Source organism: Myotis daubentonii, chromosome 18 (genome assembly GCF_963259705.1).
Source record: "Myotis daubentonii chromosome 18, mMyoDau2.1, whole genome shotgun sequence".
Classification (NCBI taxonomy): Eukaryota; Metazoa; Chordata; class Mammalia; order Chiroptera; family Vespertilionidae; genus Myotis; species Myotis daubentonii.
In genome coordinates, this window is record NC_081857.1 from 32,459,484 (window position 1) to 32,485,547 (window position 26,064).

The 26,064-nt window shown below is 46.7% G+C and overlaps 3 protein-coding genes across 4 annotated transcripts in view; 1 reads left to right on the plus strand and 2 right to left on the minus strand.

Annotated features, from left to right (window-relative positions):
* S100A8 (S100 calcium binding protein A8) overlaps window positions 1-26,064 on the minus strand; it is a 238,774-nt gene that overhangs the window by 37,928 nt on the left and 174,782 nt on the right. The window lies entirely within an intron of this gene.
* Window positions 4,196-7,410, plus strand: LOC132221131 (protein S100-A7-like). Of its 2 annotated transcripts, none has more exons than XM_059675076.1 (3): window positions 4,196-4,344; window positions 6,161-6,318; window positions 7,192-7,410. In XM_059675076.1, the coding sequence occupies exons 2-3, from the start codon at window positions 6,178-6,180 to the stop codon at window positions 7,354-7,356; spliced, it is 306 nt and encodes a 101-aa protein (XP_059531059.1). In that variant the 5' UTR covers window positions 4,196-4,344; window positions 6,161-6,177; the 3' UTR covers window positions 7,357-7,410. The 2 variants fall into 2 exon arrangements, with proteins under 2 accessions (XP_059531059.1, XP_059531061.1); XM_059675078.1 differs by lacking the exon at window positions 4,196-4,344 and adding an exon at window positions 4,993-5,242.
* Window positions 12,429-15,320, minus strand: LOC132221132 (protein S100-A7-like). The gene is made up of 3 exons (XM_059675079.1): window positions 15,218-15,320; window positions 13,512-13,669; window positions 12,429-12,647 (listed from the first exon to the last, which is right to left on the minus strand). The coding sequence occupies exons 2-3, from the start codon at window positions 13,650-13,652 to the stop codon at window positions 12,483-12,485; spliced, it is 306 nt and encodes a 101-aa protein (XP_059531062.1). The 5' UTR covers window positions 13,653-13,669; window positions 15,218-15,320; the 3' UTR covers window positions 12,429-12,482.

Sequence of the window (26,064 nt, forward strand, 5' to 3'; positions counted from 1 at the left end):
AAATAGACACTGTGGATGTTGGAGATGTACAAAGACACAGTCTATAACCCAAGAAGAGTGGGGTAACTTTCTGGGGAGGAGAGTAGATAGGCCAAGGAATTAAAATAAATTGGGCCCAGCTAGCATGGTTCAGGGGTTGAGCATCGACCTATAAACCAGGAGGTCCCAAGTCCAAGTTGTGGGCTTAATCCCCAGTGTGGGGCATGCAGGAGGCAGCTGATGAATTATTCTATGTCCTCATTGATGTTTCTATTTCCCTCTCACTCCCCCTTCCTCTCTGAAATCAATAAAAATATATTTAAAAATAAATAAATAAAATAAATTGGTTAAGTAATTTCCTGGTGGACAGACAATCTAAAATGCTAGTAAGTTTACATGCAGAGACTTAGTTCTCAAACAACAGATTTGATTTATTAGCTAGCTTTTAGATAAGATTTTAAGAGATCTCCAGAAAATACAGAAAAGAAGAAAATAGAATGCTTGCTCATAACCCGGCATCATAGGTCAGGAAGGTACTTGTAGATAACTCTCCAGGGCTATTTGTTTCAATCTACCGTGGCTTACAATAAAAAGAAACTCAATCTTATTGTTTTTATTATTCATATACTCTAATTTTTAGAACCGTTTTATACTGGCTGAAAATTATGGAACAGAGAGTTTATTTCCTATATACCCCCTCTCCCCACAGTATCCCCTGTTTATTAATATCTTAATTAGTGTGGAACATTTGTTAAATTCGATGAACCAATATTGATACATTATTCTGAACTAAAGTCCATGGTTTAACTAGGGGTCAGTTCCTATTGTGAAATTCTGTGGTTTTGGACAAATGTGAAATGCCACATATTCATCATCACAGTATCATGCAAAGCAGTTTCATTGCCTCAAAAAACACCGGTGCCCCAACTATTCAGCCATCCCCTCCTATCCTGAATCTTGATGATTACTGATATTTTAATTGTCAATATGGTTTTGCTTTTTCTATAATGTCATATATTTGAAATCATACAGTATGTGGCTGTTTCAGAATGGCCTCCTTCACTCAGCAACATCCTTGTCGTTTCCTCCATGTCTTCTTGTGGCTTGATAGCTCAATTCTTCTTCTTGCTGGATAATATTCCACTGTATGGGTGTGCCACAGTTCGTTTACTCATTCACCTTTTGAATGACATCTTGGTTACTTCCAGTTTGGGGCATTTTTGAATAAAGTTTCTAAATTCATTCATTTGGAGGTTTTTATGAAGCTGTAACTCTTTAACTCACTTGGGTAAGTATTTTTGATGACTGCCTGTGTCCCGGACCAGCAACCCAGGCATGGGTTGAGGCATGGCAGGGCCAGCTCTCCCTGTCCCCTCCTGTCAGAACAGCAGAGTGCCAGAAGCCTGGCCCAGCATCACTCAGTTTCATTGGGCAGAACTGGTGGGACACATGTTCACTCTTGGTTGCAAGGGGCACAGGGAAAGCATGGACAGGACTGTCAGAATGTCTTAGAGGAAACCAGACACACATGGAGGTACTGGGCACCCTAAACTCCAAGCAAACTGGGCTCTGTTAGTTCAGAAGAGGGGTTGGGTACTGGGTGGGTCATAGTTGGTACCTGTCCCAACCCTGTCACTTCCAACACTCTTCATTCTAGACCTGTTTCTGTCTTCCTGAAGTCATGTCTGTTCTGCGCAGTAGTTTTGCTCACATGTCATGGTCTGGAATCTCTTTTCCTGGTTTACTTGCTTGAATACTAGGTGTTGACATTCATTCAAATGCCTCATCTAAGGTATCTCGGTCTGCCTCTCCTCCTCAGAAAGTTACCCCTCTTTTTTGGGGGTTATACAGTGTGTCAGTGTACATCTCCAACATGCACAATTTCTATTTTATTCTTTTTGTTCACTTCTAAAGTGTGAGCATTGAGGGGAGATAAATTCTTTAAAAAATTTCCCTTGCCATGTGTTCATCCCAAAGCACAGTGAGTAGTGATCAGTGGGTTCTCCTTAAATTTTGTTTCATGATCAAATTGTCCAGGTCTCCGCACCAAACAGCCAAGGACAGTTGGAGTTCAGAATCCATTGGGATGAATGCAAGAGAGAGTCAGGATAAAGAGTAAATGCTTGCGAGATGGTTCCAAGTGATTGACCTGGATGTGTAGACCATGTTGCCAAAGAAGTGTTGGTTCAGGGATTGGAAGATACCTATAGCCTTTCTGGTGGTGGTGAGTGATAAGGGAGATGCTCAGTTGGGTCTTGGCTGTTAGTCACTATAGTTGCAAACACTAATGTCTCTGACAATAAACAGGGCTGTTTTGAAGTTGGTCCCTGAAACATGGGCTCATCCCCTTCTTATTCCTTAAACACCCAAGACTTACACAACCAGGGACTGCCCTGGGCTCTTTCTACATACCTCCCCAGACAGGGTGGCTGATTCCCACAGGAACAAGAAGTCAGAGGTTAAAATCCATAGTCACCTGAGCTGGAAACCATACAGAATGAAAACAAGAAAATTGAGGGCATGTGATATCTAAAGCAGAATTATAGAAAACAATGTGATATATAAACCAAGATATCAGTACAAACAGTACAACATGGTTATCACTCATAAATGTAATACTGAGCAAATTAAGGTAAATACAGAAGAATATACATATGTTCACCCTCAAGTAAATTTGCTTATGTGGTAAAATACAAATGAAACAAAGAGAAAGCCTTAACAAAATGTCCAGATGATGGTATTCAGGAAGAGAGGAAAGAGGCAGTGACTGGTAGGGGCAGTGGAAATATTTTATTCATTGACCTGGGTGGCAGTCACAGGTGTTGGAGATAATTCATTGGGCTGTACATTGTAGTGTATTTTATTTTTCTGTATGAGTGATCTATATCAAATAAAGGACATAGATAGAACATAGGTCAAAATAATCATTTACATTGATGAATATGCATAAAAATAAACGGGAAACATATATATTATCTTTTTGCTTTTTTTGGGGGGAGCGGGGAAGTTGAATAATAATGAAGACTAAGGGAAAATAAGTATATAAGTAAAATAACAGAGAGACCGTACAACAGATCAATGATGTTTAGATTCCGGAAGCTGAGGACTATACATAGTTCAGACTCTGAAAGTAAGGCCAGATTTGAACAAAGCAAAACTTCAATTAAAATAATTAGAAACTAATTTAAAGTATTTTGACATTGTTCAAGTATCAAAAGCTACACCAGGGACAAAGTGGGCATGCCATCTCACTTCCCCTGCCAGGAGACAGCTAGTGCTCCAGGTGTTCTGTGTATCCTTCCTGGGAGGCTTTGAGTGGGGGAGAGAAGAAATTAAATGAGTGAACCAGAGAGGTCTGGTGCTGATGCAAATATGGATATAATTGGGGACAGAAAGGACAGGCTGAAGCATGGAGGCCAGTGCACTGGGGGGCGGGGGGGCGCTGACCTGGGAGCTCAGCGGTGGGCCTGGTCCCAGGGTGCCCAATGCCTGAGCAGTCCCTTGCTCCACGGAAGAATGTTCTAAGGGTAACAGAGAGCAGGAACCAGGACTCTTCAGTGAATCAGGATGGTGTGTCTCCAGAGGTACCCAGGTTTCATCCTGACCTGCAAGCTCTTGTTTCCTGCACCTGAACTCGATTTTCCACCACAGGTTAGGACATAACAGACCTCAGGGCATGAGCTACTGACACCTAAGCAGACTATTTTGCCTAAGGGAAGGAGAAACATCATTGAAGAATTTATAGGAAGGCATCATCATGGGAGGGGTGGCAACTTTGCCCCATCTCCTGCTGGCTCATTTCGTGGTGGTCATCATCCCTGAATCTAGACAGTGGCTTCCTTGGTGGGCCCGGTGGGCCCTGGAGCTACGAAGTGAATTTCTAGAGTGTGGGGCTAAGGTGATGTGCAGTATAGTTATGGACTTATAAACCGCTGGAGAGAGTTTGTGTTAGATGCCACAACAAAATTGTGGAAGGAGTGGGTGATGAGTAAACACAGACCATGATGCATCTCAGAGTCGCATCCTCTTTAAGTTCAGAAACTCAGTTTTCTGTACCAGAATTCCTATGCTTTTACAACACATCCCATTGTCTTCCACACCCTTGACCCCAGCGAAGTGAGGACAGAAGAAGGCTCTAGGTGTTTTCCATTGGGAGTTGCCTGGGATTTTACTGGCACATGCTGAACACACACTCCTAGGTGTGTGCCACCCACTTGAGTGAAACAATGGTCCAGGAAGTAGACAGATATGACCCAAAGGTTCCCAATGCCTGGGAGGAGCCAGATTGAGCCTTATAAAGAGACCAGTCTTTGCCCAGATGCATAGAACACTCACCTTCTCCTCACTGCCTCCTCGTCAGCTTTGGTAAGTCTGCGCCTATCTCTTTGCCAGGAGGTTCATCAGGGCCCATTGTGTTCTGCTGTCTGCAGGAGTAGGGAAAGCAGTGATGGGAGAGGATTCAGCAGCTTGGGTCCAGATGTGTTGGGGTTCTGATTGTAACTGGGCTCTGCCTCTTATGAGACTTTGCCTGTTATGGGGCTGTGTAACTTTATTGCACTGGGGTCCTGAGGATCTCATCTACAAGATCACTTGACCGATGCTCCCACTGCTCTGTTGGCCTCTGTGTAACAACTCTGTGCAAACATCTCTGGTGGGAGCTGAGGAAATGACCCTTCCTCTCTCCTTCTCTTCTTTTCTCTCTGGACTCACCTAACTCTCAGACCACAGGTTGGGCAAGACTCAATTTGCACCCCAACCTCCAGGGAGAGTGGGTGTCTCTATCCAAGTCCAGAAGGTTCTCCTGAACCAAAGCCTAGGACACCCACTCACCTTGCCATGGTGAGAAGATCTGCCAGTATATGAATCAGAAACCCATCAACTAATGTTTTGGACCTTCTCCCCAGCTGAGGGAATAACCAGTGATTTTCTGTGCACAGGGCTCAGCTCTGACGTTGGCCAAGTTCACAGAAGGCCTTGGGTAGTTCCATGTACAGACATAGTAGCAAGGATTTTTTTCCCCCAGATGATAAGAAAATGTAGTTTTTGTTAGAAGCCCAAACATGTGGGCCATACACATTTCTTCAGAGTTTTGGAAAGTCTGGGGTGTGAGGGCTGCACTGTCCCATTTCTCTGCTTGGGGTCCGGACTGTTGGTGGAGGTACTTAAATGTGGTGTATCCGTGAGGTTCCAGATAGCAGGGAGGTACAAAGGTCATCAGAAGGAGCCTATCTGCCCACATTCCACCCAAGAGTCTAAAACTGAGGCAGGAATTTCTGTTTATCTCAAACATGATGCCAACGGTGGTCAGCAGTCTTTCTTTCCCACTGGGGGGGGGATGGTCCAGGAAAACCTTTGAGAGCTCACGACAGGGATGTATATCTCTGCTCACACTTAGCATTCTACTCACACTCAACCACTGGAAGCCATCAGGGCCCATTTCATTTTGAGGAATGTTTCTCACCCTGTGGGTCGCGACCCCTTTGGGGGTCAAACGACCCTTTCACAGGGGTAGCCTAAGACCATCGGAAAACACATATATAATTACATATTGTTTTTGTGATTAATTACTACGCTTCAATTCTGTTCAATTTATAACAATGAAATTGGGGTCACCACAACATGAGGAACTGTATTAAAATTTTGCGGCATTAGGAAGGTTGAGGACCACTCATTTAGAGCTTGCTTTATGTTCACAATAGGCACCTCAGGGGACTCACTCCAAGAGCAGCCAGGGAAAGGCAGGCCAGACTAGTCAGGAAGTTATTTTGTCCCCATGATTCTAACCCTGACGGTGACCCAGGAGGAGATGGTGCTGATGCTCTTGAAGAGTAGAGTCATCCAAATGCTGTGTTTGGTTCAGGTCCCAACTAAAACATCAGTCCTTTTCCATGTGGTTGACCTCTACCCTCTCTGCTTCTGCCTCCTGTGGTTCTGTCCACAGTGGGCTTCTGTATTCTCCTCCATCTCCTCTGGACCCTGACCTGCATGTTTCCAGGCCCCAGCCTTGTGCACACTCTCCTTCTTATGAGCATCTCATCCCACCTCCTAGAATAATACAGTTCCTTCTGATCCCAACAGAGCCTCACTTCACTAGAGTCTCAGTACCAACCCCATTGTCCTGTCATAGGGTCCCTCACCTGTGGGGAAGGATAACAAAGGTCCCCGTCTTTCTCTCTGGCAGCTTCCTTGAAAACCAAGATGAGCCATACTCCAGTTGAACAGTCCGTGATGGACTTGATCGTCCTGTTCCACAAATACACCAAACCTGATGACAAGATTGACAAGCAGGGCCTGCTGAAGATGCTGAAGGAGAATTTCCCTAACTTCCTCACGGCTTGTGTGAGTCTGGGTGACTTCTTAAAGTTTCTTGGGCCCTCCATGGCAGAGGACTTGGGACAAGTCAATCCCATTCTCTGATCCTCAATATTCTCATCTGCAAAAAGGCCTAAAAGGACTTTCCTGACATATTATCAGGATGAAAGAGATGATACATGTGGCAAAGAGTAAAGGCATCTGGATAACAAGGGTAGTTATCAAGTGATGAAACAGAAGAGCAAAGAACGGTCCTCTCCCTCTTGTCACTCTTCATTCAGGAGACTGAAGCCTCTAGAAGCCTCCATGAGATCCAAGGGAAGGTGATAGAAATCCCATGGCTGATCAAGTTTACCACCTTTCATTACAATGAAAGAGCTCATTCATAGACCTGATTTAGTCTGACATTAAAATATACTGAACTGATTACAAAAAGTGAGGTTGCTAAGTGACAGACAGTAGGTGAGCAAAGGAGGGCACTGAGTACGGACGATTCAGGAAGGCAAATAGGAGATAGGAAAGGAGGGTTAGGAATGAAGAGACAAGGGGTAGGGCCTATCTAGTTTCTGGGTAGAACTTAGGTAGATCCAGTCCTGGAAGTGGGACAGGGGAGCAGGTCTGGGTGTAAACAACGTCCACCCATCCACCAGCTCATTGATCAGTGAGGCTCTGGGCTAAGTCTGCCCACCACCACTAGGTCTCTCTTTCATGCTGATACTTGATCCAAAGAAAATCCCTCAGTGACCTGCAGAGTAATGCTAATGTTCCCCTCATCCCCAGATACCCTCCACTGGCCCACACCAGCTACACCTGTGTGGCCCCAGATGCTTCTCTCACCCTCTGCCTCCTCCTCCTATTCCACTCATAATACTTTTGGGACTGAATTTACCTCTTCCACAGGAAAAGAAGGGCAAAGATTTCTTGGCCCATATCTTTGAGGACCAGGACAAGAATAACGATAAGAAGATTGAGTTTTCTGAGTTTCTGTCGGTGTTGGGAGTCATAGCCACGGACTACCACAATCATAGCCACGGAGCCCCGCTCTGTTCTGGGGGAGGACACTGAGTCCAGCCCAGCCTGACACCTCCAAGAAACAATAAAGTGTGTCTTTTGCCCAGATACAGCCTGTTTCCTGCTTTTCTTTGGCTACTTATGCTGTCAGAACTGCCTCTTCTTGGTGAATGTAATTGTGGGTTCTCAATGGGGGGACTTACCCAGGAATGTGCCAGGAGGGTGCCCTCCCTTTGTCCTCCAGCATAACTGACCACCTCTCTCAGCAGGGCCTCTGTCCACCTCTGCCCCTGCTCCCTAGTGCAGCCACCATGCCAGGTTCCAGAGTCAGCAGTGCAGAGCATTCTGCTGGCCCAGCCATGCTTTTCCTTTTCAAGCCCTGATCAGCATTGGGTGATCCAGGAACTCCAGGGAGCAGGAGCTGAGCAAGGTGTGCACATGGTGCCTCACACCCATGAGCTTCAGCACAGGGACATAGGGGAGATGGCACCACTGAAAAAGGCATTGGGTGGATGATATTGTGGGCACATGGGCAATGGTCACTCTGAACAGGACACTCAGCAGTGCCCAGAAGACCGGATTTCTTGTCCTGTGTCCTGAGCTTCTGGGCTGTGTCCTGTACCTGTACCTGTGTGTGTGCGTGTGCATGTGCGTGTGCGTGTGCGTGTGGTTTAGCCTGTGCGGTGTCCCTATGGAGGTGAGAACCACCATGTCTCCTGAGCTGATCCTCTCAATGGTTTGCTAAATGCTGGGAGCTGGGTGTCTTGGGAAAGCACAGAGTGATGGCTGTTCCAGGCATGAGGAGTAAAGCTAGTGCTGGAGTCCAGGGAGTGTCTGGGCAACAAGTGGAAGAGAAGATTGAAGAAGAGTAGGGAGGACGGCGCACAGAGGGAGGAGAGCACATGCTGAGGATCATAAGTGACAGATCCCCTTATCTCTCATAGGAAGGGCCATGTCATTACCCTTGGGCTCTTTGAAGTCATAAAATGTGCTAGGGGCTGCGGATTTCAGAAATAAATAGGACACAAGTGCTTCCTAGGCAAGCATTGGCTCTCCCACACATGGGGATCTCTCCATGGGCCAGGAGACCAGTCAGCACTCTCCTGCACATCCAGGGCCCCCTCTAGGCACATACCTGCTGCTTTCGGAGCTTCCCTCCTTGAGGATCCCATCATCCAGCTGGGTCACTCCCTACCTCTATTCACAGTCTCCTGCTAACCCCTCAATCAGGCCACATTGTTCAGGGAGAAATTAGGCAACTGCCTCCAAAATCTTCTGTCCCACCTGCAGGAAACTCGGTGGGTGAGGTATTTGTCCATGTGGTTGACTCCTCCACCTCCTACTCTCACCGTGTCATTAGCATCTCAGTTCTGAGACCATCACCTCCCTCCACTTCAGGGGCATCCTCTCCTGCCCATCCCCTGCAGCTTGTCATCATTTAGGACATGTCTGAGCCTTTCCCCACCTACACCTCACTCACTGGTATTGTCTGTCCCCTCCTCCCCTCCTTCTCAGTCCACCTGCTCTCAAACTCAGGGAGACCTGCTTCTCTAGACCTTTTCACTTTTCTCCTGTCAATACGATCTTCTGTCTCTATGCCGCCTGCACCCCATGATCCACCACACCAACTGCTCTCCACTGACTAAGATCCCTGGTACTGACTTGTCTCAGGGCCACACCCTCCCTGCAAACCTCCCAGCTTGAACCAATCCCTCCACTTGTCTTCTCTCCTCCTGCACCAGGCCTGCTGGTCCTGCTAGGAACCATCCTGCCAGGGCTCCCAGAGCTGGTGTCCAACTTCCTCTGCTCAACCATCCCTCTTCCTGTCCTGGGAACTTACCTCCTGATGGTCCCAGTCCACCCCAATATGTCTGTTTCCTGACTCAATTCAATTTTTCTAATGCTTCTCTTTGCCTGAAAAAGCTTTGAATTCCTCACCTTCCTGTTGAATATGATGTATGTCAACAGACTAGAAATCTTAACTTCTCTCTAGGGATTCTCCTTGGAAGTGGACACAGACTACTTCTCCACAATCAAATGTGCTCTTCCTCCTTTATGCTGCCTGCCAACTAAGCCCACTTGAATTATGGGAACCATATTGTGTCATTGTCCCCATATGTCTGTATTCCAAATTAGGGAGGAAAAACACTTATTTTAGCTTCATTGATCTCTAGTACCTAGCAGTTCCAGCACATCGACCTCACTCTAAAACTATTATTTTTTTTTGTTGAAATATAATTGTTAAAATTCTAGGCCATTGCATCTAATGTTAACAGCAATCAAAAATATAAAAACCTCTAGTTTTGAAGTGGGCTGTGAAACTTAATTAAGGACCCTGGAAAGAGAGGCCAGGTTAAAAAGTATAATTTGAAATAGTGAACAGCTGCTGTGGAGACCATAGTCCTGATCTTCCAAAAGGAGGAGTTGCTTCCCACATGGTGGGAGGCCCCACTTCCAAGAACATTTCCGATATGTACAAGTCTACTGACCGTGGCGTCTAACGTGGACCTAATCTCCTTGAATTCTCCAACCTCTGTTTAACCTCACAATGCTTCCCGCCATTGCCATGCTCCATGAAAAATTAGGATGAAGTGGATAGACATACAGTTACTCATTTTCTGGTATGATTTAGGAATCACATCCTAAAGAGAGCCTGGTGTGTGATCCCCAATGGGCTCATGTTCTCCATACTTACTATGGTAAAGGTCAACTGTCCAACTCATCACATTCTATTAAAATTGATTTCCTACCTGTGTCAACCTAGTGAGCTGATCTCCTTGAGGCAGGGGCATGTGTCTGGTCCAATGCTGATACCCATTTGTCCTGAGAAATTGTAGCGTCTGCCATGGCACGGTGCCCTAGAAGGGAGTTAGTCCGGTCTCTCCAGGGTGGTTTGGTGGACTGATGTAAAGAGAGAAGCCAGGCCACATGCACAACCTTGTTCAGGTGGAAGTAATTGTTCCGGGCTCAGCTGAGACAGAGAGCCTTAGGAAAAGGCCCCGCTGAACGAGTGCTCAGAGGCTGAGGGCTGAGAGAGGGTCTGATACCAGAGGAGATTTGCAGGCGGTGCCTGCAGAAGAGATGATTGTGGACCCAGGACCTGGGATATTTCCTGTCCCCTGACACCTCTTTGGGGCTCTGCATCTACAGAGGTGATGCTCAGGATGCTGTTCAGTGGGGGTGGAACGGGGTGGAGTTTCTATCCCAGGTGCAGTGGTCAGGAACATTTTTCTGTTGGTTAAAAACTACAATTTTTGCAAATTGGAAGATGGGGGTGGGAGTTTAAGAACATAATTTGGCCATGTGCTGTTAGGAGAGGAAGTCAAATGAAATGTGGTCGCCCAGGGATAGCCCTGACTTAAAGGGACCCTGTGCAATTGCACATTGGTCATTTCTACAAGAGCTCCATTGTCTCGAGTCTCAAGAATGCCACATCCTTTGAGCTAGATGGCTTCTCAGAGATAACCTATTCCCAGCCTATAACTCATAATAACAGCACCGAGGCCCAGCAAAAATGGATTTGCACCACACTCTGAAGGTTCATAGTTAAATTTGATTTAACTTAAATTAAATTTAGTTTTAATTGTATTTCATTCCATTTTCTTTAAAGTAGATCGTATTTTACTCAGTAGTATCAGAAAAATATAATTTAATTCTAAGCATATGTAACATAAACTCAAAGGTTCAAAAACTGTATCTAAAGGGGGAGCCCTCTCTGCAGTGGCCGCTGACACGCTGTGGCCTATGGTCTGGGACTGCAGACTTCACAGGAGCTGAAGCGAGTTGCCCACACGCAGCAGGTGGTTCTTCTGCCTCGTGAAAATCAGTGAAAGCTGTGCCCAGAGCCCGGTCTGGCTCTGGAGAGGCCACTGGAGTCGGCATTGCCTCTTGAGGTCTTTTTGGAACTTGCTCTGGAGCTGTTTCTGTAGATCCCAGAAGAGAACATGTTATCACCATGACTGCCTTGATGTGCCTTCTATAGACAGAACATCTCTGCTATCCATCGATGGAGTCCCAGTGCCAGAGCCCACCCCAGGAAGTCTTCCCAGACTGCAGGCCATGGGGACAGTGATCAGAGCAACTCTTTGCTCCTGCCTAACCCTAGCTTCTGGAAGCTCTTCTCTGTGTGGCATAGCCCCCTGCGCACTCACACCATTCACCCCCAGGCCTCCTCATCCTCTGCCTCTACCTCTGTAGGCTCACAATGCTCCAGCTCTGAAAGGAGCAGCTGGGCCCAGTGCTCCAGGTGTGAGCTGGTTCTGTAGATCCAAGAAGGACAGAGGCAGATGGGAAGGGCCCTGTGTGGGTAATGGCATGCCTCATTCCATGGCTAGTGTAGTGGACTGTCACTGATGACTCAGCCAGAGCTTTCTGCTCATCATTCCCTGCCCTCTCCTCCCCTCTCCTCTTCAGTCCTATCTTCTCACTTGCTGCCCAGACACTCTCTGGACACCAGAACTAGCTTTACTCCTCATTACTGGAACACCCATCACTCTGTGCTTTCCCCAGACACCCAGCTCCCAGCATTTAGCAAACCATTGGGAGGATCAGCTCAGCAGACAGGGTGGTTCTCTCACCTCCACAAGGTCCACACACAGGATAAAACACACACACATGCACAGGTACAGGACACAGCCCAGAAGCCCAGGACACAGGCCAAGGGCTGATGAGTGTCCTATTTACAGTGACCAGTGCCCATGTGCCCCCAATGGCTGCCACCCAATGCCTCTTTCAGTGGTGCCTTCTCCCCTGTGTCCCTGGGTTCATGCTGGGCTGGAAAACGTGGGCATGAGGCACCGTGTTCAACCTCAGCTCCTGCTTCCTACAGTTCCTGGATGCCCAGAGGCTGACCATGGCTTGAGAAGGAAAAGCGTGGCTGGGCCAGCAGAATGCTCTGCACTGCTGACCGTGGGACCTGGCACCCTGGCTGCACTAGGGAGCAGGGGCAGAGGTGGATAGAGGCCCTGCTGAGAGAGGTGGTCAGTTATGCTGGAGGACAAAGGGAGGGCACCCTCCTGGCACATTCCTGGGTAAGTCCCCCCCATTGAGAACCCACAATTACATTCACCAAGAAGAGGCAGTTCTGACAGCATAAGTAGCCAAAGAAAAGCAGGAAACAGGCTGTTTCAGGGCAAAAGAGAAACTTTATTGTTTCTTGGAGGTGTCAGGCTGGGCTGGGCTCAGTGTCCTCCACCAGCACAGAGTGGGGCTCCATGGCTGTGATTGTGGTAGTCTGTGGCTATGACTCCCAACACCGACAGAAACTCAGAAAAGTCGATCTTCTTGTCGTTATTCTTGTCCTGGTCCTCAAAGATATGGGCCAAGAAATCTTTGCCCTTTTTTTCCTGTGGAAAAGATAAATTCAGTCCCAAAAGTGTTATGGGTGGAACAGGAGGAGGAGGAGGCAGAAAAGGGGAGAGAAGCATCTGGGGCAGCACAGGTGTAGCTGGTGTGGGCCAGTGGAGGATATCTGGGAATGAGAGGGACATTAGCACTATCCTGCAATTCACTAAGGGATTTTCCTTGGATCAAGTATCAGCATGAAACAGAGACCAGGTGGTGGGCAGACTCAGCCCAGATCTTCACTGGTCAATGAGCTGGTGGGTGGGTGGTCTGTTGACCCAGTCCTGCTCTCCCAACCCACTTCCAGGACCCCATCTACCTAAGTTCTACCCAGAAACTGAAGATAGGCCCGATCCTTGTCTCTTCATTTTGAACCCTCCTCTCCTATCTCCTATTTGCCTTCCTGAATCGTCCGTACTCAGTGCCCTCACCTACTGTCTGTCACTTAGCAACCTCATTTTTTGTAATCAGTTTAGTATATTTTAATGTCAGACTAAATCAGGTCTATGAATGAGCTCTTTCATTGTAATGAAAGGTGGTGAACTTGATCAGCCATGGGATTTCTATCACCTTCCCTTGGATCTCATGGAGGCTTCTAGAGGCTTCAGTCTCCTGGATGAAGAGTGACAAGTGGGAGAGGACCGTTCTTGGCTCTTCTGTTTCACCACCTGATAACTACCCTTGATCTCCAGATGCCTTTACACTTGGGCACGTGTACCATCTATTTCATCCTGATAATAAGTCAGGAGCGTCCTCTTAGTCCTTTTTGCAGATGAGAATATTGAGGATCAGAAAATGGGATTGACTTGTCCTAAGCCCTCTGCCATGCCAGGCCCAAGCAACCTTAAGAAGTCACCCAGACTCACACAAGCCGTGAGGAAGTTAGGGAAATTCTCCTTCAGCATCTTCAGCAGGCCCGGCTTGTCAATCTTGTCATCAGGTTTGGTGTATTTGTGGAACAGGACGATCAAGTCCATCACGGACTGTTCAACTGGAGTATGGCTCATCTTGGTTTTCAAGGAAGCTGCCAGAGAGAAAGACGGGGACCTTTGTTATCCTTCCCCCCAGGTGAGGGTCCCTAAGTCAGGACAACGGGGTGGGAACTGAGCATCCAGTGAAGTAAGCCTGTTGGGAGCAGAGGAGCTGTACCATCCTAGGAGGTGGGATGAGATCCTCACAAAGAGGAGAGTGTGGCCAAGCTGAGGCCTGGTCCCATGCAGGTCAGGGCCCAGAGGAGGTAAGGAGAATGCAGAAACCCACTGTGGACAGAGCCACAGGAGGCAGAAGCAGGGAGGGTAGGGGTCAACCACATGGAAAAGGACTGACATTTAGTTGGGACCTGAGCCAAACACAGCATTTGGATGATTCTACTCTTCAAGAGCATCAACACCATCTCCTCTAGGGTCACAGTCAGTGTTAGAGTCATGGGGACAAAATGACGTCCTGAGGAGTCTGGCCTGACCTGCCCTGGGCTACTCTTGGAATGAGTGCCTTGAGGTGCGCATTGTGATCATAAAGCAAGCTCTAAATGAAAGAAGCCCTGGAGGCTCCCAGGGGTCAGTGTGAGTAGGATGGTGAGTGTAAGCAGAGATACACAGCCCTGTCCTGAGCTCCCACAAGGTTTCCTAGACCATCCCCAGCAGACTGAAAGGACTACTGACCAGTGTTGGCATCATGTTTGAAATGAACAGAAATACCAGACTCAGTTTTAGAGTTTAGGGTGAATTTGGTGAGATAGGCTCCTTCAGATGACCTTTGTACCTCCCTGCTCTCTGGAACCCCAACGCTCGACTCCATTTAAGGAAAGAGGTCTGACTTCCCAAAGACAGTACCTCCACCCTCAGTCTGGACCCCAAGCAGAGAAATGGGACAGTGCAGCCCTCACACCCCAGATTTTCAAAACTCTCAAGAAATGTGTATGGCTCCCATGGGTGGGCATCTAACAAAAACTTCCATTGTCTCCTGATATGGGAGAAAGATCATTACTCTTGTGTCCCTAAGTGAAAACACCTAAGGCCTTCTGTCAACTTGGACAAGGCCTTAGCTGAGCTCTGTGCACAGAAGGTCACCGGTAATTCCCTCAACTGGGAACGAGGTTCAAAACCTAAGGTGCTAGGTCCCTGATCCAAGGTAGTGGCAGTCCTTATCACCAGGGCATAGCAAGTGGGCATCCCAGGTCTGGGGTTGGGTGAATATTCCAGACTTTGGGAGAGCCACCCACTCTCCTGAGGTTGGGGTGCAAAGTCCATGGCCTGAGAGTCAGATGATTCCAGAGAGAAAAGAAGACAAGGAGGAGAGGAAGGTTCATATACTGAGCTCCCACCAGGGATGCTCCAACAGAGTTGGCACAGAAGAGCCAAATAAGCAATGGGAGCGTCAGTACAGACATCTTGTTGTAGATAGGCCCTTGGGACCAAGTGGGTTCACGTTGGAAAGACCCATAACAGGCAGAGTTGAGACTGGATACAGGTTCCTGAATCCGCTCCCATCACCGCTCTCCCTATTCCTGGACACAGAAGAACACACTGGGCCCTGACGAACCCCCCTGGCAAACAGTTAGGTGCAGACTTACCGGAGCTGACGAGGTGTCACTGAGGAGAAGGTGAGTGTGCTGTGCATCTGGACAAAGACTGGTCCCTTTATAAGGCTCAGTCTGGCTCCTCCCAGGCACTGGGAGCCCTTAGGCCATGTTGTTTATCTGCTTCCTGGACCATTGTCTTACTCAGGTGGGTGGGACACACCTAGAAGAGTGTGTTCATCATGTTCCTGTATAATGCCAGGCAACTCCCAAGGGATTGCACTATTCTAGAGGATTATTCTGTGGCTAAGGAAATCGAGGGCTGGGGAGGGGAAGGCAATGGGATTGTCTTAAGAGCACAGGAATTGTGGTAGAGAAAACTGGGTTTCTGAACTTAAAGAGGATGGGTCTATGAAGGCAGCACCGTCTGTGTTTGCTCATCACCTTCTACAAGTTTGTCTGACATCTAACAAACACTCTCACCAGTGGTTTATAAATCCGTAACTATACCACGCATCACCTTACCTGTCATATTGACATTCCTCCTAAACCTTCAAAACCTTATGAGATGGTGCTGTTACCCTCATGTTGAGGACAGGGAATTGAGGGAGTAAGAGGTAAGCTAAGTTCCTATGTGCTCAATGCTAATAGTCAGCAAGCTCAAGAGATGACCCAGAAAAGCCTGATTCAAAAGCTCCCTCCTAACCCCACTACTAGACCTCTGGGGTCACTGCAGGGCCTGTGAACTTGAAGTTCAGGGGAGGGAAGCAGGGTCACCCAAGTTCCATCTTCATGTGGGGTTCTCACTGTAGTGCTAGGAGAGAAAGAGGTGGCATGACCCACTGTGACAGGTAGCACAGAGTGAATAGCACCTCACCTTCAGGTGAGGGAAGAGACAAGGTCAGAGTTCTGAGTTCTGGCATTAGCCCCACACTCTAGAACTTCGCTATGCAGCTCAATGGACTGCCTGAGCCCACCAAGGAAGCCACTGTCTGTACTCAGGGATGGTGACCACCATGAAATGAGCCAGCAGGAAATTGGGCAATGTTGCCTCCCCTCTCATGATGATGCCTTCTTATAAATTCTTCAATGATGTCCCTCCTTCCCTTATGCAAAACAGTCTGCTTAGGAGTCAGTGGCAATGCCCCGTGGTCTGCTATGACCCAACCTGCTGTGGAAAATCTAGTTCAGGTGCAGGAGACAGGAGCTTGGAGGTTAGGATGAAGCCTGGGGACCTCTGAGAAATGGCCCTGCTGACTCACTGAGGAATCCTTGTTCCTGCTCTCTACTCCCCTTAGAAGGTCCTCGCATGAGTAAGGGGACTACTCAGGCACTGGGTACCCTGGGACCAGGCCCATTGCTGAGCCTGGTTCAGCCTGCCCCTACCCCCCAATGCACTGGGCTTCCACACCTGGCCCTTCTGTCCCCAGTTATGTCCACATTTGCACCAGCACCAGCCCACTCTGGTTCACTTATGTAATGTGTTCTCACCGCCACGAAAAGCCTGCTGTGAAGGATACACAGGATACCCTGAGAGGGAGTCACTTGGAGCAGAGGAATTGAAATGTCTTTCCCACATTCGCCCTGGTATAGCTTTTAAAATGTGAACAATGTCAAGATACTTCAAAATCATTTTCAATTTTTATATTTAAGTTTTGCTTTGTTCAGTCTTGGCCTCACTTTCACAGTCTGAGCCATGTATAGTCCTTGGCTCCCGGAATCTGAACATCATTAATCTGTTGCAAGGTATCTTATTTTTACTTATATACTTATATTTCTTTATTCTTCATTAACATTCAATTTCCCCATAAAAAGCCAAAAAGGAAATATATGTTTTCTGTTTATTTTTATGCAGACTCACCAATATAAATAGTTATTTTGGCCCGTGTCTATCCATATTTTTTTTTAGTAAAGTTTAATTATGCAGTAAAGTACAACAAACTACAATACACACTCTAATGAATCTCTTACACTTGTGATTGTCCCCCACGTCAATGAATAAAGCATTGCCACCAACCACACCCGCCTGCTTTCTCTATTCTCCAAAACCACCATCAGAACTTTTTAAATAAGACCCTCTCTCTGTTTCATTTAACCACCTAAGCATACATTCCTGAACACTGCCATTTCCCCTACTTTCAAATTTTACTTGAAGGGAAACATATTCTATGTATTCTTCTTTGTCTGCCTAAATTTCTCAGTATTACATTTACAAGCTGCATATTGTACTGTGTTTGTATATTTACAAGCTGTATATTGTTTTATATATATATATATATATCTTTATATGAATGTGCCATAATTTTTTTATAATGCTGCTTTAGATACCACATGCTCATCAGTTTGTCTTCTTTTTGAATGGTTTCCATCTCAGGTGACCAGGGATTTTGACCTCTGACCTCACGTTCCTAGGGGAATCAGACACCCTGTCTGGTGAGGTATGTGGAAAGGGCCCAGGGCAGGCTCTGGTTGTGTAAGTCGTGGGTGTTTAAGGAAGAAGAAGGTGATGAGCCCATGTTTCAGGGACCAACTTCAAGACAGCCCTGTTTATTGTCAGAGACATTAGTGTTTGCAACTATTGTGACTAACAGCCAAGTCCCACCCCAGCATCGCCCTTATCACTCACCACCACCAGAAAGGCTATAGGTATCTTCCATTCCCTGAGTCAAACGTTCTTTGGCAACATGGGCTATACGTTCAGGTCAATCACTTGGAATCACCTCATGAGCATTTACTGTTTATCCTGAGCCTCTCTTTCATTCATCCCAATGGATTCTGGACCCCACTGTCCTCGGCTCTTTGGAACAAAGACCTGGACCATTTGTTCAAGGTAAAAAATTTATGAAGAAACCACTAAGCACCACTCACTGTGCTTTAGGATGAATATATGGCAAGGAAATTTTTTAAGAATTATCTCCCCTCTATGCTCACCCTTTAGAAGTGAAGATAAAAAGAATAAAATAGACACTGTGGATGTTGGAGATGTACAAAGACACAGTCTATAACCCAAAAAGAGAGGGGTAACTTTCTGGGGAGGAGAGTGGATAGGCCAAGGAATTAAAATAAATTGGGCCCAGCTAGCATGGTTCAGTGGTTGAGCATCGACCTATAAACCAGGAGGTCCCAAGTCCAAGTTGTGGGCTTAATCCCCAGTGTGGGGCATGCAGGAGGCAGCTGATGAATTATTCTATGTCCTCATTGATGTTTCTATCTCCCTCTCACTCCTCCTTCCTCTCTGAAATCAATAAAAATATATTTAAAAATAAATAAATAAAATAATTTGTTAAGTAATTTCCTGGTGGACAGAGAATCTAAAATGCTAGTAAGTTAACATGCAGAGACTTAGTTCTCAAACAACAGATTTGATTTATTAGCTAGCTTTTAGATAAGCTTTTAAGAGAGCTCCAGAAAATACAGAAAAGAAGAAAATAGAATGCTTGCTCATAACCCGGCATCATAGGTCAGGAAGGTACTTGTAGATAACTCTCCAGGGCTATTTGTTTCAATCTACCGTGGCTTACAATAAAAAGAAACTCAATCTTATTGTTTTTATTATTCATATACTCTAATTTTTAGAACCGTTTTATATTGGCTGAAAATTTTGGAACAGAGAGTTTATTTCCTATATACCCCCTCTCCCCACAGTATCCCCTGTTTATTAATATCTTAATTAGTGTGGAACATTTGTTAAATTTGATGAACCAATATTGATACATTATTCTGAACTAAAGTCCATGGTTTAACTAGGTTCAGTTCCTATTGTGAAATTCTGTGGCTTTGGACAAATGTGTAATGCCACATATTCATCATCACAGTATCATGCAAAGCAGTTTCATTGCCTCAAAAAACACCGGTGCCCCAACTATTCAGCCATCCCCTCCTATCCTGAATCTTGATGATTACTTATATTTTAATTGTCAATATGATTTTGCTTTTTCTATAATGTCATATATTTGAAATCATACAGTATGTGGCTGTTTCAGAATGGCCTCCTTCACTCAGCAATATCCTTGTCGTTTTCTCCATGTCTTCTTGTGGCTTGATAGCTCAATTCTTCTTCTTGCTGGATACTATTCCACTGTATGGGTGTGCCACAGTTCGTTTACTCATTCACCTTTTGAAAGACATCTTGGTTACTTCCAGTTTGGGGCATTTTTGAATAAAGTTTCTAAAGTCATTCATTTGGAGGTTTTTATGAAGCTGTAACTCTTCAACTCACTTGGGTAAGTATTTTTGATGACTGCCTGTGTCCTGGAGCAGCAACCCAGGCATGAGTTGAGGCATGGCAGGGCCAGCTCTCCCTGTCCCCTCCTGTCAGAAAAGCAGAGTCTCAGAAGCCTGGCACAGCATCACTCAGTTTCATTGAGCAGAACTGGTGGGACACATGTTCACTCTTAGTTGCAAGGGGCACTGGGAAAGCAAGGACAGGACTGTCAGAATGGCTTAGAGGAGACCAGACACACATGGAGGTACTGGGCACCCTAAACCCCAAGCAAACTGGGCTCTGTTAGTTCAGAAGAGGGGTTGGGTACTGGGTTAGTCATAGTTGGTGCCTGTCCCAAACCTCTCAGTTTAACACTCTTGGCTCTAGACGTGTTTCTGTCCTGATGTCATGTGTGTTCTGCGCTGTAGTTTTGCTCACAAGTCATGGTCTGGAATCTCTTTCCCTGGTTTGCTTGCTTGAACACTAGGTGTTGACATTCATTCAAATGCCTCATCTAAGGTATCTCGGTCCACCTCTCCTCCTCAGAAAGTTACCCCTTCCTCCTGGGGTTATACTGTGTGTCACTGTACACCTCCAGCATCCACAGTTTCTCTTTTATTCTTTTTGTCTTCACTTCTAAAGTGTGAGCATTGAGAAGAGATACATACGTAATAAAATTTTCTTGCCATATGTTCATCCTAAAGCACAGTGAGTGCTTGAATTTTTTACCTTGAACAAATGGTCCAGGTCTCAGCTCCAAACAGCCAAGGACAGCTGGGGTCCAGAGTCCATTGCGATGAATGAATGAGAGGCTCAGGATAAACAGTGAATGCTTGCGAGTTGGTTCCAAGGGATTGACCTGGATGTGTAGACCATGTTGCCATAGAATTATTGGCTCAGGGATTGGATGATACCTATAACCTTTCTGGTGGTGGTGAGTGATAAGGGCGATGCCGGGGTGGGACTTGACTGTTAGTCACAATATCTGTAAACACTAATGTCTCTGCCAATAAACAGGGCTGTCCTTGCTTTCCCTGTGCCCCTTGCAAGATGGGTCCCTGAAAGATGGGCTCATCCCCTTTTTATTCCTTAAACACCCAAGTCTTACACAATCAGGGACTGCCCTGGGCCCTTTCCACATACCTCATCAAACAGGGTGGCTGATCCCCACAGGAACCTGAGGTCAGAGGTCAAAATCCATGGTCACATGAGCTGGAAACCATACAAAAGGAAAACAAGAAAATTAAGGGCATGTGATATCTAAAGCAGAATTATAGAAAATGATGTGATATTTATACCAAGACATATAGTATACAATGCTGAACAACCAGTAAAACATGGATATCACTTATAAGTGTAATATTGGGCAAACTAAGGCAAACATAGAAGAATATATAAAATCTGTTCTCCTTCAAGTAAATTTGCTTATGTGGTAAAATTCAAATGAAACAAAGAGAGAGCCTTACCATAAAAGTCCAATGATGGTTTTCAGGAAGAGAGAAAAGGGTCAGTGACTGGTAGGGATGGTAGAAATATTTTATTTATTGACCTGGGTGGCAGTCACAGGTGTTGGAGATAATTCATTGCGCTATACATTGTAGTGTATTTTATTTTTCTGTGTGATTGATCTATATTACATAAAGCACACCTATAAAACACAGGCCAAAATAATCATTTACATTGATGAGTATGCCAAAAATTAAATAGAAAACATACATTTTATTTTTTGGCTTTTTGTGGGGAAGTTGAAATAGTAATGAAGATTAAGGGAAAATAAGTATATAAGTAAAATAAGAGAGAGAACGTGCAACAGATCAATGGTGTTTAGATTCCGGAAGCTGAGGACTATACATAGTTCAGATTCTGACAGTGAGGCCAGAATTGAATGAAGCAAAACTTAAATTAAAATAACTAACAACTAATTTAAAGTATTTTGACATTGTTCAAGTATCAAAAGCTACACCAGGGACAAAGTGGGCATGCCATCTCACTTCCCCGGCCAGGAGACAGCTAGTGCTCCAGGTGTTCTGTGTATCCTTCCTGGGAGGCTTTGAGAGGCAGTAAGAGGAAATTAAATGAGTGAACCAGAGAGGTCTGGTGCTGATGCAAATATGGATATAACTGGGGACAGAAAGGCCAGGCTGAAGCATGGAGGCCAGTGCACTGGGGGGCCTGACCTGGGAGCTCAGCGGAGGGCCTGGTCCCAGGGTGCCCAATGCCTGAGCAGTCCCTTACTCCATGGGAGCATGTTCTAAGGGGAACAGAGGGCAGGAACCAGGACTCTTCAGTGAACCAGCATGGTATGTCCCCAGAGGTCCCCAGGTTTCATCCTGACCTCCAAGCTCTTGTTCCTGCACCTGAACCAGATTTTCCACAGCAGGTTAGGACATAACAGACCTCAGGGCATGAGCTACTGTCTCCTAAGCAGCCTGTTTTGCATAAGGGAAGGAGAAACATCATTGAAGAATTTATAGGAAGGCATCATCATGGGAGGGGTGGAAACGTTGCCCCATCTCCTGTTGGCTCATTTCATGGTGGTCACCATCCCTAGACAGTGGCTTCCTTGGTGGGCCCCGGTGGGCCCTGGAGCTGCGAAGTGAATTTCTAGAGTGTGGGGTAACGCCAGGACTCAGAGTTTTGACCTCCCGTCTTCCCTCGCCTGCAGGTGACATGCTGAGCCACTGCTCTCTCTGTGTTCCCTGGTCTGTCCCTGTGGGTCATGCCACCTCTTTCTCTCCTAGCGCTCCAGTGAGGACACAACATGAAGATGGGAGTGAGGTGACCCTGCCTCCCTCCCCTGGACTTCGAGTTCACAGGCCCTGCAGTGACCCTAGGGGTCTAGTAGTGGGGTTAGGAGGGAGGTTTTGAAACAGACTTTTCTGGGATCATATCTTAAACTTTCTGTCTATTAGCCTCTTGCCCATAAGAACTTTGCTTACCTCTTACTCTCTAAATTCCCCATCCTCAACATGAGGGTAACAGCTCCATCTCATAAGGTTTTGACATTTTAGGAGGAATATTAATAGGACAGGTAAGGTGATACATGGTATAGTTATGGACTTATATACCGCTGGAGAGAGTTTGTGTTAGATGCCAGAACAAAATTGTGGAAGGAGTGGGTGATGAGCAAAAACAGACCATGATGCATCTCAGAGTCCCATCCTCTTTAAGTTCAGAAACTCAGTTTTCTGTACCAGAATTCCTATGCTTTACGACACATCCCATTGTCTTCCACACCCCTGACCCCAGGGAAGTGAGGACAGAAGAAGGCTCTAGGTGTTTTCCATTGGGAGTTGCCTGGGATTTTACTGGCACATGCTGAACACACACTCCTAGGTGTGTGCCACCCACTTGAGTGAAACAATGGTCCAGGAAGTAGACAGATATGACCCAAAGGTTCCCAATGCCTGGGAGGAGCCAGATTGAGCCTTATAAAGAGACCAGTCCTTGCCCAGATGCATAGAACACTCACCTTCTCCTCACTGCCTCCTCGTCAGCTTTGGTAAGTCTGCGCCTATCTCTTTGCCAGGAGGTTCATCAGGGCCCATTGTGTTCTGCTGTCTGCAGGAGTAGGGAAAAGCAGTGATGGGAGAGGATTCAGGAGCTTGGGTCCAGATGTAATGGGGTTCTGCCTGTAACGGGACTCTGCCTGTTATCGGACTTTGCCTATTATGGGGCTGTGTAACTTTACTACATTGGGGTTCTGAGGATCTCATCTACAAGATGTCTGGACCGTTGCTCCTATTGCACTGTTGGCCCCTGTGTAACAACGCTGTGGAAACATCTCTGGTGGGAGCTGAGGAAATGACCCTTCCTCTCTCCTTCTCTTCTTTTCTCTCTGGACTCACCTAAATCTCAGATGACAGGTTGGGGAAGACTCAGTTTGCACCCCAACATCCAGGGAGAATGGGTGTCTCTATCCAAGTCCGGAAGGTTCTCCTGAACCCAAGCCTGGGACTCCCACTCACCTTGCCATGGTGAGAAGATCTGCCAGTATATGGATCAGAAACCCATCAATTAATGTTTTGGACCTTCTGCCCAGCTGAGGGAAAGACCAGTGACATTCTGTGCACAGGACTCAGCTCTGACATTGGCCAAGTTCACAGAATGCCTTGGGTAATTCCATGTAGGGACATAGCAACAAGGTGTTTTTTTCCTGATGATAAGAAAATATAGTTTTTGTTAGATGCCCAAACTTGTGAGCCATACATATTTCTTGAGAGTTTTGGAAACTCTGAGGTGTGAGGGTTGCACTGTCCAATTTCTCTGCTTGGGGTCCAGAATGTGGGTGGAGGTAGTGGATTTGGGAAGTCAGACCTCTTTACTTAAATGTGGTCTAGCCTTGGGGTTCCAGAGAGCAGGGAGGTACAAAGGTCATCTGAAGGAGCCTATCTCCGAACTTTCCAACCAATAGCCCAAAACTGAGGCAGGAATTCCTGTTTATTTCAAACATGATGCCAACACTGGTCAGCAGGCCCTCTTTCCCTGGGATGGTCCAGGAAAACTTGCAGGAGTTCAGGACAGGGCTGTATATCTCTTCTCACACTCACCATCCTACTCACACTGACTGCTGGGAGCCTCCAGAACTGATTTCATTTAGAGCTTGGTTTATATTTAGACCCTCAGGGGTCTTTTTCCAAGACCAACCCAGCGCAGGTGAGGCCAGACTAGTCAGGAAGTTATTTTGTCCTCATGACTCTAACCCTGACATTGACACTAGCTGAGTGGGTATTGATACTCTCAAAGAGTAGAGTCATCGAAGAAAAAAAAAAAAAAGAGTAGAGTCATTGAAATGCTGTGTTTGGTTCAGATCCCAACTAAAATGTCAGTGCTTTACTGTGTGATTGACCCCTACCCTCTCTGCTTCTGCCTCCTGTGGTTCTGTCCACAGTGGGTTTCTGTGCTCTCCTCCATATCCTTTGGACCCTGACCTGCATGTTTCCAGGCCCCAACCTTGGTCACACTCTCCTCCCACCTCCTAGAGTGATACAGTCCTTGTGCTCCCACCTGATCCTCACTTCACAGGATCCTCAGTTCCTACCCCACTGTCCTGACTTAGGGACCCTCACCTGGGGAGAAGGATCACAAAGGTCCCTGTCTTTCACTCTAGCAGCATCCTTGAAAAACAAGATGAGCCATACTCCAGTAGAACAGTCCGTGATGGACCTGATTGTCCCGTTCCACAAATACACCAAACCTGATGACATGAGGTGTGAATATGGTGCCTCATGCCTACGTGCTCCTGCCCAGCATGACCTCGGGACAAACGGGAGATGGCACCACTGCAACAGGCATTCAGTGGCAGGCATTGTGGGCACATGGGCACTGGTCACTGTGAACGGGACACTCAGCAGTGCCCAAGGACTGGGTCCCTTGTCCTCTGTCCTGGGCTTCTGGGCTGTGTCCTGTCCCTGTGCGTGTGTGTGTGTGTGTGTGTGTGTGTGTGTGTTTTAGCCTTTGTGGGTGTCCCTGTGGAGGTGAGAGCCACCCTGTCTGCTGAGCTGATCCTTGCAATGGCTTGCTACGTTCTCAGAGCTGGGTGTCTAGGAAAACAACATTGTGATGAGTGTTCCAGGCATGAGGAATAAAGCTAGTGCTGGAGTCCAGAGAGAGTCTGGGCAGCAAGTGAGAAGAGATGATTGAAGAAGAGTAGGGAGGAGAGGGCATGGAGGGATGAGTGGAAAGCTCATACTGAGTATCATAGGTGAGAGTTCCCCTTAACTGTCATAGGAAGGGGCATGTCATTATGCTTGGGCTCTTTGAGGTCATAAAATGTGCTAGGGACTGAGGATTTCAGAAACAAGCAGGACACAAGTGCTTCCTCAGCAAGCAATGGCTCTCCCACACATGGGGTCTTTCCATGGTGCCAGGAGGCCAGTCAGCACTCACCTGCATGTCCAGGGCCACCTCTACGCACATACAGGGGGGCCTTGACTTAAGAGTGTCCCAACTAACGAGTTTTTTGAGATACCAGCTGTTTCTCAGCTTATTTTTTGCATTGAGTTGATAGAGTAATTTGAGTTAACGAGCTCCATAATGAGCTCCTTAATGAGCTCGGTCTCAGAACGAATTAAACGCATAAGTCAAGGCCCCACTGTACCTGCTGCTTCAGTAGCTCCCCTCCTTGAGGATCCCATCATCCAGTTGGGTCACTCCCTACCTCCTACTCACAGTCTCCTGCTAACTCCTCAATCAGGCCACATTCTTCAGGGAGAAATTAGGCAACTGCCTCCAAAATCTCCTGTCCCACCTGCAGGAAACTCAGTTGGTGAGGTATTTGTCCATGTGGTTGACTCCTCCACCTCCTACTCTCACCGTGTCATTAGCATCTCAGTTCTGAGACCATCACCTCCCTCCACTTCAGGGGCATCCTCTCCTGCCCATCCTCTGCAGCTTGTCATCATTTAGGACATGTCTGAGCTTTTCCCCGCCTACACCTCCCTCTCTCACTGATATTGTCTGTCCTCTCCCCACCTTCTCAGTCCACCTGCTCTCAAACTCAGGGAGACCTGTTCTCTGGACCTTTTCACTTTTCTCCTGTCAGTACCCTCTTCTGTCTCTATGCCGCCTGCACCCCATGATCCACCACACCAACTGCTCTCCACTGACTAAGATCCCTGGTGCTGACTTGTCTCTGGGCCATACCCTCCCTGCAAACCTCCCAGCTTGAACCAATCCCTCCACTTGTCTTCTCTCC